The 12,624-nt window shown below is 32.8% G+C and overlaps 1 protein-coding gene across 14 annotated transcripts in view; it reads left to right on the forward strand.

Moving 5' to 3' along the window:
• The window catches only part of LOC106173386 (uncharacterized), a 113,342-nt gene that overhangs the window by 92,042 nt on the left and 8,676 nt on the right, over nt 1-12,624 (forward strand). For all 14 annotated transcript variants that reach the window (XM_086995259.1, XM_086995251.1, XM_086995258.1 and 11 more), the window contains one exon: nt 11,948-12,113. In XM_086995259.1, coding sequence (XP_086851385.1) covers nt 11,948-12,113 — 166 coding nt within the window. The remainder of the gene's footprint in view (nt 1-11,947; nt 12,114-12,624) is intronic.

Below are 12,624 nucleotides of genomic sequence, written 5' to 3' on the forward strand. Positions count from 1 at the left end.
TAATTAGAAATCTACAAACTGTACATTTCTTCCTTGTTCTTAGTTTTAACATAAAACTGCTCCTTTGCACTGCATCGAAAATAGGAATAAATAAGATTTTGGCTTCTTATCACAAAATTTTGAAGCAAGAGATATTAATGAGAAGCAAATGTTGATCACTTAAGATGAAGAATTTCATTTGAAAGTGAATATATTTATTCCTTTTTCTAAACCTTTCTAAATTGCAAGTATAGCATTTTACTCCTGACTTTTTCAAACCTGAAAACGTGTTTCAAGTTTAACTTCAGTCCTCTTATCAATAAAATAAATCAGTGTATTATGACTTATCCTTTAAAATTTGTCAGTTGTAACATTAAGGTCAATTGACTTAATTTCCCACTATTAAACCATTATTGTCATACCCATTTTGGATGCTTGTCAAATGCTTACAATATGATAACCAAATAACTACTGTAAACAGTCCAAGTTGCTCCATTGAAGTAACAGGTGTTGGTTGACTTTCTTGAGTATCAGAGTTGCAGTTTCTTTCTCAGTTTTCATAAGTACAACCATGTGACGCTGCAGAGATTGCATCTTTTGGAAACTTTTGTTCAAGCAGAGATAGACCTCACTGTCAAAGTCGGAAGCTTATGAGCATTAAATCCTTCAATTAAATTTCCCTCAAGCTTTCCAAATGGCTCTGCTCAAATGCTCTCTTTTTCAAGAATCTGTATGTAAGTGCGAGAGGAAATTTTTATTGTTTTATCAGTAGTTTTTCTCTCAACATCTATATGATTGTCATAAAATGGGACAACCTCTGAATATCTCATCGTGCTAAACACCATCAAGCTAAAGAACTTCTGCAGGTCCATTAAAACTGTTATCAGAAATCCTTCCTAAGGATTCCAAGTTGTTTTCCTCAGTAATTTCCATTTTACAAGAAACTCTTTACAAGAGAGACAATAAACAAGGAAAGAAGAAATGATCCACGTTTTTATCAGTCCAAGATGCAGCACTAGGTTTGCCCCGAATTGATGACCATATTTTGACGTTAATCTCCGGTATTTGCGGCTCGCATGGCCCTGTTGGGAGTCCCAACTGCCAGCAAGATCATGTAACTTGAGATCAGACCCTGGTATACCAGTATTTAACAAGTGATGATCCCCTGGGGGCCATTGTACTGACTGATCTCTCTGTTTTTCTCTTCATGGACGTTCGTCTAAGTCCTCGTCCTTGCGGCACCAAAATTTACACCCTGTGTATAATAAGCTTCATAATCAAACAAAAAAAGAAAGAAAGAAAAGAAAATTGGTAATGCAACTCTCATTTTGGTTTTTTATAATAAATGTCCAGAGCTGTTATTTTTTGTTTAGTTAAACTTAATGATCCCAATGGATTTTAATCTGGCTTGTCTTTTGCCCCAAGATTTTCACCCTGAAAATGCTCAGTTACTCCTACATACTTTAAAGAAAGGCTAAATGCCAGATAAGGGTATGAAGTACATTTCCACATACATGTAGCTGACCGGCATTCTTGGTTTAGTCACGATGATAACAGATTAATAAAAGGAGGAATTTTTGTACATTTTCTCTCCCCTTTTCCTTCTTGGTTTCGGCCAATGCGACTCAGAACACTGTATCCTGTAAGTGCTGTTTTTGGTATTTTGATAGTGAACAAGTCAGTTAGTATAATTATTGTTCCTACTCCATTGCCAGTGTTTCTTAGAACACTGAGATTATAACAAATTATTTTTAAAAGAGTATAGAGAATGGTTGCTTGTTTTGGTAGGCTCTTTATTGTCAAAAAAGTGGAAATTTTGAAAGCTTCAGTCCATAAAATCTGCTAAAGGCCCGCTTTTCAATGGGGACAGTTAGCTGTATGAGTTAGCCATAAGATTTAGTTCAATTGCCCTTTATGTTTTATCCTAAAAATAATTTTTGTTAATAGTTCCAGAAACCAGTGAGAATTATCATATAAGATTCCCCAATCACCAAAACTTCCTAGAAAATATGAGAAACTTCAATTTTCAGTATTGGCTTTGCCAAGAATTATTTGCTTCCTTTCATTAGAGTTGATCAAATGTTCAAACAATATTTAGGGAGTTCTCAGTAGTATGTTATATCATTGTTAATAAGATTACAATCAAAATTTGTGGTTAACTTATAATTTAGAAAGCTTGATTGCACTGAAAAAAGACTTAGCTACAGTGATTATGATTTCTGAAATCATACGATCGAAATTAGAAATGATGACTTTCAAATTGTTGTTGTTGTTAAATAAGTTACAAATTCTTCTCAATTTTTGCCTTTTTTATGACGGAATGTTTATAAAATGGAAAAGAAAAAATGAACAATTACTTGTTTTCAGTGTAAGAATATTTTTAACTGGTATGAAACTACAGAATGCTAAGTTTGCTGTATGTGCTGATATTTTATTATTTACAGATATTTGTTATTTACAGAATTATTGAACAGGCATACTAAATAATTTTAAGGTTTCTAAGACAACAACATCAGTCCTGTTCGAGCACAAGAATGATTTAAGTGCTTATTATAAAGAGGAAAAATTCATTTCTGTTGCCATCAACTGTTAAACTCAAAAAGATCACTGAAGCTTGTGCTCTTCGAGGCTGGCATTAATGAACAGCGATGAAATAAAATCACTGAAATCTAACTATGAAACAATCCAAATGGAAAAAATTATTTCCACTAATTTTTCCTTCCTGTGGTACACGAGAATGTAAATCTGATATAAAAAGAATTGATGTTCATAAATGGTATTGTCTCCAACTTATGGAAGAATAAACAAGGGAAAATGAGACTTTTGATGAGAGCATCGTTCTTTACAAATTACTGCACACATCTCATATTTTTTACGTGATGTGTCGCCAGAAAATCCTTTTCTTTCGTAATTTTCATTTGATGACTGTTAATATTAAAAAAAAAAAACAAGTTTGTGGTCTTGTGGGATGGTAAAGGTATTTGATACACAATGTTACCTTAGAGGAAATTTGATTTTTATAACTATATCTGAAAGGCATAGAAAATAGAGAGGCGAGAGGAAAATTTTCATCATGAAAAAAATATTGAAGCATCTCATAAAAGAGGGGCCCACACGGAATTTTGTGGTATAGTATCTGAAAATTGAGTTAAGATTGATAATGATTTTGTGGTCTTTGGGTCAGTAATAAAAAAATATAAGAGACATTTTGCAGAAAAGCGTAATTTTTTTTTTTTTACTAATTTGTAAGTAATGAAATTCTGTAGTTTTATGTTCAACAAGAAGAAAAGGTAGTCCCAGCATGATTTTTTTGCTAAGTAAAATTTCTTTCAAAATAAATTATTATCATGGTGACTGAATTGATCTGGCTGAAATGCACTTGTTCATGATTTGATTTTTGTGTGGTAAAGAAGTATAACTGGTTAGATTTACTGGCAAACAGCAGTGCTTAAAGGTTTCTGTAAATTTACAGAAGTTAACTTAATGTTGAAGTTTAAAAATCCATGTGTTATCTTTTGCAATAGGTCACTTTTATTTTCAATTTTTCTTTTCATTTTTTTTTTTTTTTTGAAATAATTTAGAAGTTGAAGTTTTTAAATGCGTGTTTCTGTGACTTTCAAGGCATTAAACTCTTTTTGATGTTATAAATTTAACTCATTGACAGTGCAATTTAAATTTAGATTTTAATTTTTTAAGCAAAGGTTTTTGAGCCTTACTTATTGGTGTTAGTGCTCTTTTGTATTATTTCCTGGAGTGCTTGTTTTGAGGTGTTCATTGAGAAAAAAATCAATGAAAATCTATGAAGCAATTTTCACTCATAAAAAAGCATAATTAGCTGCCTTTCCCTTGCATAACATCATATTAAATCAAGGCCATGGATTCACCCGGGAATTACATGAATGGTTCCTTGGCAATATTTAATCTCTCCATTCTGATTTCCGGAGAATTTTCCCAAGAAAGAAATAAAGTAAATTAGCTTTATTTGTTATGAGTTTTTTATACATACAATCGTGATCAATCCCTTTTCCCTGTGATGAAAAAAATGCAGTGTTCAAACAAGATTGCCATCTTTAGCAATCTGTCTATTGAACTTGTGTACACTGTAAGCTTGTAAAGTTAATAATAGCAAGGGAGAGATCTCTCGTCACATGGGCAGAAAAAGGAAGTGGAAAATTTATCCAATAAGTAGTTGGGCAAACTCTAGTTTATTTGATTTCTAGGGAAGAATATATTTTTTACAGTAATGTTTACTTAGAAACCAAGAGTTAAAGAAATGGCTAGGATGAGAATTTCTCTCCATTTGGAATTATTCTGCTCTTTGGGATCGAAAACAAAATATCTGATTTATCTGTTTTTTTGCAAGAAATATATAAAGAAAATAAAAAACATGGATTTCAGCAGAGATTTCAAAAGGGAAATGCCCCTTTATAATCATTCACTGTTCCCAATTCTAATAAGGGGGTGTCCTTATGAAAGTTACCCCAAAATTTGAGATCTTCAATCTGTGTAATTTTGTTAGTAAGAGCTTGATATAAAGTAGTATTCAGCTGGCATAAACATGTACAAAAGCTGAAAAATTATTTCATTTTCAGTTATTATTATTATTATTTATTATATGTAGAGAAAGTGTTTTAGAAAAGAAAATTATTCCCACAATTATTTTATGTAATGAATAAAAGGTTTATTTTTCCAGTTTTTAAAGCAGTATCTCTTAATGCTGAATTAATTGTAAGCTAGAGAGTTTTCCTGTAGAAATATTTTGTGCTTTTGTTTAAATATGTTAAAACTTTAGATGGAGATTTTTTCCAAACTTATGTGTTCACAATTAGGAAAATATCAAATTCTAATGTTTAAATTACTTTCTAAAAATCAAATTTTCACTATTATCATTTGTGAAAAACCTGTTTTTTTCAAATAATGTGAAATTATCAGAATCTAATTTAACATTTATTTAATAATTATTTATTTGTCCGAAAGTATTTTTACTTCCATCAACTTTGTTATGAAGTTCTAGTAAAATCAAAATAAATGTTGAGACATTACAAATCATATTAAAAAACCAAAAATTTAATTCACATTTTTATCCCAAGCCAAAAAAAAATTGGTAGGTGTCACCAAGTGAGATTGGAAAGTCTGTTTCCCACAGCTTTAAAACCTTCAAGTTGACACAAAAACAATTACTGGTTTTTCCGCTGGTTGAGTGCCTGCCATCATTGTAGTTACACGACCATGTTCTTTATAGTGAAACAATAATTGATTTTCAAAGTCAGTAATCACAGGAGGATTTCTTTATTAAAGGGATGCTACATTTTTACAGTGTTTCTGGCATGATTTTTTTTTCAGTCATTGAATGCAGAAAAATTGGCTGACAGAGGAATGGTCGTTTTTTGTCTTTATAATTAAAATTATCAACATCAGTAAGTCCAGATGGAGTAATTAATGGGGTGAATTTTTTGGCCTGTAATCATCCATCCTGAACTGAACATTGCAGTTATGGATTCCCTGCATTATATATATATATATATATATATATATATATATATATATATATATATATATATATATATATCCATATACATGTCCATAAAAGAGATGGAATTTTCAGAATTATCATAATGATGTGCTTAAGGTTTTTTCTTCTATTAGTCTCACAAAGAAAATTAATTTTTCTTTAATTGACTCTCTGCCATGCTACTAATTTTGTTCTTTTTATCATCAAGACCTGCAAGCAGCAACAACTTTTTTGGTTGTAAGAATCTGCTCTAGATGTCTTTATTTCCCCTACGCACTCTTCTCTGAGCATGAAACTCCTTCATTGAACTTTCTATAGAAAGTACTCAAAATGTCAACCCCTTCTTCCATCGTCATGTTTTATTAATTTTTTTTCAAAACATTTGTTTTTTTGGTTACAAAAATACTTTTTGACATGTGAACACATCCTAGTGTGCAGTTTTAGGAGCCTTCAGATCTTTTGTAGGTAACAAATGAAACCTGTCAGTGATTTTTCAAGCACATCAAAATACAGCATCAAAACATCTAAACTCTGAACCTGACAGATAATTTATTTCAGGAACAGTCTTTTATTTTCAAATATAAGCTTATTTGTTCTGTCATCATCTTCTCCTAGAAGGAGCATGTAGGCATATTTTAGATGGATTGTCAACCTCATGGATCTTTCCGTAGCACAGCTTCACCTTTCCTTTGTTCAGGGTCCGTAGTCGTTAGCCGTTTCCCTCCAGCAAAAATAAAACGAGTCAGAATGCTATCGTGGTATTTTTAATATTTCTGTATCTATTTGAAAAATCCATTGCGTGAAATGGCATAAAATATGTCATTATAGTAAAGGTAGTAAACAGCCGCTGACTCAATACAAACCATTGAGTGGCAATTGCGCATGGTCAGCCAAGCAGTAAATTGCATAAAGAGAAGTCCAATAGAAATGCTTATGGGGTCAACGAGTGAATTTTATAGGCTATGGATTCTGAGCCGCTTGATGCGCTTCAATTGAGAAATGGACGCTTCATTTGGTGATGCAGCTTAACTAATAGGATTGAGTTGGGAAGGAGAAGGAAGAGCATGTTTGAAAAATTTGATGAAGAGCTCTCGTTATATGACGGACTCCATAAAAAAAGAGTTGAAAGTAGAGATTTTAATAACTGTGATTAGCATAATGTTATTGTGTAGAATATGGATTTTTAACTTATGAAATGATACATTAGTTTTAACTAACATGAGCGAAATTGTATTCTTACCCTCAGCAACAAATACAGATTAAAGTACATATATATTCCTTTTTAGGTTGACATTTAAATGGCAAACGTAATAAGGATGAAAAGAAAAACAAATATTTTGAATGAAATATCATTTCTTCAGTAAAAAGATAAAACCATCAACATTCTATTTACCTAAATGTTAAGATGTTATTTGGGTATTCTATGGAACAATTGTATTTTTAGGAGGAGGAAGGTGGGTACGTGTAGTAAACCGTTAATTAGTGCTGATAACATAAATGTGAATACATATCATTTACATATCCAAATGGATCTAAGCATGACAGTTTGCATGTGGTGAACTATTAATAGTATTGAGAGCTTATTTCCATATATGTGATCTACATATTCGTTAATGCAAATTGTACCCACAATTAAATTTTAAGGTCTTGAGGCATGGCATGTCGCATGTCAGTCCTAGAAGTTAATCTAAAATGTAAATTAAGTTCATGTATAAAAGTAGAGGGACTTACAGACTGAGAGAGTGAGAGATAGTTATAGATACGGTAGAAGAGACCTGAGTCTTCAGGCGCTTGAATAAACCATGTAACTACGTGTTTGTAACACTTGTTAACACAACATGGGTTTTGTTAATACCATTTTGAGTACAACCTCATGGGAATCGTTATTTGTACTAGACATTATACAGTATAATTTTATAATCAAACTATAGTCTACACGCTTTAAATGAATTTATACACTTTTATATATCTGTCCAATGAACTATACAAAACATCAACAATTCAGCAATGACACTGGTTTTATGGCCTGTTCAAAATTGGGAGGTGAATGTTTTGGGGTCAGCTAAGGATATCTTACTTTTGCGGGTCATTAATTATCATGAATACGAATTAGAAAGTTAACGCTTTACAAAAAGAGCCAACTGGGTACAGAATAATAAGAGGGACAGAATTAAAACCAAGGGCAGATGGCTTTGGAAATTGTCACAACATGGTCACAATTGGTTTTGCAGTCAAGTTATTGATGAGGAGGAAGATTCAAAGAGGATGAAAATTGTGGTCATGTTTTCTTGTCCAATCAATTGATACCTAATAGAATGGAAAGAAACAAAGTCTAGGCTCCCACGTTTCCCCACAAAGAAGTTGGATGATTTTTATGTTTCAATTCTATAATGCACTTTGTGCTTATAATTATATTCTTGTTTTGTACTTTCTGATTAAGTGTCTATTGAGTTAGAGTTTAATATCTCATTTGTCTTATGATTATGAATTTCTGTAATTGGGATACATATATTCATTTGTTTTCAAATGGAGATGACAAGAGCTTAGAGTTACCTTTATGAAAAAAGAGTGAGATATCAAAAATTAAGTTCACTTTGTCTAGACATCACCTGACATTTACTGTTGACGCCCATATTGTAGAAAAAAGATAAACCACAAATAACCACAGAAAACAGGCAGTTTTTATATAAATATAATAAGGTACAAGAAAGAAAGCTTTTTTTTCTGTCTTAGCTCCATCTGACCTATAAATTAGAGCACATTGTGGTTTCTCAAGCATAGAAAGAGAATGTGAATCAATATTTGTCGCCACATGGTACCATGACTTTGGAGGGAGCTGCGTCACTGGGTAAGCCTTCATCCTAGATTACAGTAATTTCTTAGGTCGGCACGCAAAAGTTTGACGTTATGCCTTATGAAATCATGGGTTGGTTGGCAGTTCTGACGTGATCCAGCGGTTCTTTTATTACCCACAGCCATGCAAGAATTGCTCAACAGATCATCTGGAAAATTTTGTTTTCTACCATGTTACGCTGAACACTCTGCCCTAACCAACCAATTTCATCATTTGCAAGGCGGGTAAGATTTGCCTGCCAGATCACCTGGAAAGTGTCACTGCGGTACACTAGTTCAGTAATGACGTTATGTACACTACAACAAGTGGGTCATGAAAATCTGTAGAATCATATCTGTTCTTCATTAGCCTTTATTAGCAGGCTTTGTTTTAGCTCCTCTCTTTCTCTCTCTTTCTCTCTCTCTTGGGATATTTATTTTCCTTTTGCAATTTTTTTTTTAGAATCTTTTATTTTATGGCAATTTTATGCCATATAAGTTTAAGTGAAGAAATCGCGTTTGAATATTATTTTTATTTATGTATTTAATTAATTAATTATTTATTTATTTTGGTTATGGTAGCATAAATTTCTCTTGCAATATTTTGTCAGTTCTTCTGAGCAGAATGAATTAGTTTACACCTTATGTGAATTTATGAAATGGAAGCCAGTATTTAAGAGACTTTCCCATTGAATGCACCTCCAGTGACTGACTCCAAAAACCACAACAAGTTGTTCTCATGTAGAGAGACACAAAGCTTTCATTTCATGCTTATGATCTTGTGAAAAATCTTACGAAAAAAGCATGCCTTCATTAGGCGCCAATGTGTCCAAAGCTCTCGTTGTCGCATGCTGTCTTGTTAGAATCAAACCATGCATGACAGTAAGATATCCCGCGGGCACAAGCACTTTGTTCTGGGATGAGTGCTGCACGGTGGGACTCCTGTCACGCATCATTCGCATGAATGGTGATGTCATACGAGCACATTATTAGCCCCAGGGTTAGAGGCATTGTGGCAGGAAGCCCCGTCAGCGGGTGTCCAGCTTACCTAATATGGCATATCTGTTGGCCAGGTTTGAGTTAAAGATTATAGCAATTCTGGAGACCCTTAAAATTTAAAACTACAACACCTGTAAAAAAATCAAAAATCCACATCCAGTTTGAAAGATAAATGGTCTCTTGTTGATTCTTAAAAAATTCATGTATAGTTATACATGAAAATAAATGATTAAAAGTCCCTTTTATCCTTTAAAGAAATAATGTATTATTATGGTAACCCTGAAATTAATTTCTTAATTTTTTCTAGTTTTAAGGATGTTTAACTTTGTGATTTGAAGTGGATTACCTAAAACTTAACCACACAAACTACAATAGTGATCAACAAATCTTTATTCAACTGCGTGTATGGTCCAAATGAGACTGTCAAGAAAGGTATCGTCATACAGAGACAAGGTGTGTCAGGTCAATGCCACTTTAGACTGGTATTTGGTCTAAATTGCACTCTCAGACAGCTGTATTATAAGAAAATTATGACTATCTTAATGGCAGCTAACGAGGCAAATCTGACATCTTTCTGCTTTTTAAAGCCATCACTGATAAAGCCCGGTTGATTCAGGTATAGCTGCTAGAAGACTGAGACTTTGTAATCAATATTAATCTGTGAAGATCGAGGTTAGTTGTCACGCTTTTAGCTTGTCATCTTCTTTCTTTAGGATGTAGTCTCGGGAGAGTGGTAGGTTATTACAGCGGAATGACAGAGCATTCCGTTGGGATAAGCTTGAATGAGCTGTAACTAAATACAGCACGAGGAGGAGATGAGACCTTTAGTGGTTCAATTCTTTTCTGATAATGAGAGAAGCGTGAGGTTATTTCTCAGTTGCTTTCTCGTATCTGGTAGCTTTTTCTGCTGTTTTATCAGTCAGACTTTCAGCAAACTAAAAAAAAAAATGTTTCTCAAACAGGTGTTGCATCTGTATATCTGTGGTTCAAAAGCAAGTTGCCTTACTCATTTTTGAACAGCAGGTATACAAGTTTCTTGAAAAACATGAACTGATTGAAGTAAATGGGGTGTTTGGAATATTTGAATCATTGTTATAATTTTTTTATTAAGTCGGCTGTAAAGTGAGGGTTATCCAAATGACAAGCTTTGGCATCATTCAGGCAAAAACTAGCTGAAGAGATGTGAAAAGAAAAGTCAATTTTGCCAGCTAAGCCAGTCCCAAATTGCAATCCTTGTAAGAAATTAAAAGACTAGTATAAAATCCCAAGAAGTTCCAGGCCATTAAGCATGAGATAATTTCTAGAATCATCATTAAGAACTGTGACAAGTGTGTGCTACTGGGGGCAGACCATTTTCATGCCCTTGAATATCTAGGAAATCTTTAATAGCTGATTTTTAAATGAATTAATGAGTAGAAGCATTCATAAGACATTAAAATTTGAAAAAAAAACATGGCATTATGTTTTTTCCTACTTTTTATTATAGTTGAGCAGTTTTATGAATATATAGAAAGAAAGCATGACAATTGGAAATAGAATATTGGAATTATAAAAGCACTTAGAGACCATGGACTTCAATGCTTGTTTTGAATAATTATTGATTATTAATTAGTTAATGAATCACCACCAAAATAAAATGGATTGTAAGTTAGCCCATTTCTGATCTATCCTGAAAATTTGATCAAAATCTGTCCTACACTTTTTGAGTTTGGCTGTCTTACCAATTAATGCAAAAGACATAATCATCTGAGCAAAGGTAATAAGTAAAAGGACATACTCTAATTATTCATATGTCTGTGACTCAAAAGATATTGCGTCTACATAGAAGATGTTTTATAGCAGGAAAAAAGAAAGCAAGTTACCATTTTGTCTTTCTTTCGTGATGTGGTTTGGTTGGAAAGAGATATTAAGGATACATAACAAGCTTGTATTTGATACTTTGTCGCAAGGAAGGATTGCTTTTTGCTTCATTAGTCATGATACATGGTATCTATTCATGACATTATGTCTGAAAATCTACACCTCAGTGGAGTTACCAAGAATACGTACCGTGTTAGTTTACTTTTTTTACGCTTTGTTTGTTCCGCCAAGTTGACATGATTTGTTCTAGTGGTATGACATGTAAGTACTTGATGGTTGTATGACAGTAGACAATTAGAAGTGCAAACATTTTCACTGGCAATTTTTCCTGTATATAAATATATTATTAGTATAATTGTATCAATCTACTATATATGCAGGCAGCAGGAAGTGCTTTTGTTCTTTTTATATAAGAATGAGAATTTTTCTATACTGAGAGTGCAATGGAGATCTTTTTTTTTTTTTTTTTCAGAAAATTAGCCATGCATTTTTTTTCTTTTTTTTCCTTTTTTCAGGCACAAAAATGTCCTTTTTTGCCTGAAAAACTAAAACAAGGACTCGACGTTGTTTATTTCCAAAAACAGTATTACGTGGCCATGTCTTAGACTTGTTATGTATCAAGGTGTCAAGGCCATACAAAGATACAATAAGGCAGCAAACGTCTTACCAGCTGAACACCTATGTCACAAACATTCTACAAGATGTATTCCTTCGTGAGAGAAAAGTTGCTGTCGTCTAATTCAAAAAATTTTCTTTGGTTTTCAGGTGGGAAAAATATAAATCAATATGGTCGAATCTTCACCAATGGCCGCCCCTTGCCTGACCATCTTCGTGTCCAGATACTGCAGCTGGCGCTGCAAGGCACGCGACCGTGTGAGATTAGTCGCCAACTGCAGGTCTCTCATGGATGTGTCAGCAAGATTCTTAACAGGTGAGTTTTTTATTGTTATATTTTTGACATTATCATTGATAAGTTTTTGTTTGTTTGGTTTTTTAGGTCCAAATGTTCATTAGAGCTTACTTTATATTGTTTTTATATAATGGATTGAAAACTCACTATTAAAATCAACTATATTTGGTACAAAGCACCTGAGATTTGGCTTGTGTGCATTCTTTGGGACTAAAAAATAAATAATAAACATAACTAATATGATACATGACGTGTACTAGTACCCAAAAAGGCACATGATGTCAAAAATGCACACTAAATAACATTATGAAGATTGTGTCTGTATAGTGCAGCTTCTAAAGTGTCTAATATTTTTACAAACTTCTTCAGTGTTTTAATATGGACTGATTGATATTTAATTAACTTGACTTTAACTAAGGTATGAGATTAAAACCAAACTGGTTGAAAAAAAAAATGTTATACAAAGTGTGTCTGATAAGGAATTATGGGTGCTTTGGAATAATCTTTCTCTCACATATTTTCACTAAATTGA

The sequence above is a fragment of the Lingula anatina genome, chromosome 9, assembly GCF_051362555.1.
Source record: "Lingula anatina isolate TDL-2025a chromosome 9, LinAna3.0, whole genome shotgun sequence".
NCBI lineage: Eukaryota > Metazoa > Brachiopoda > Lingulata > Lingulida > Lingulidae > Lingula > Lingula anatina.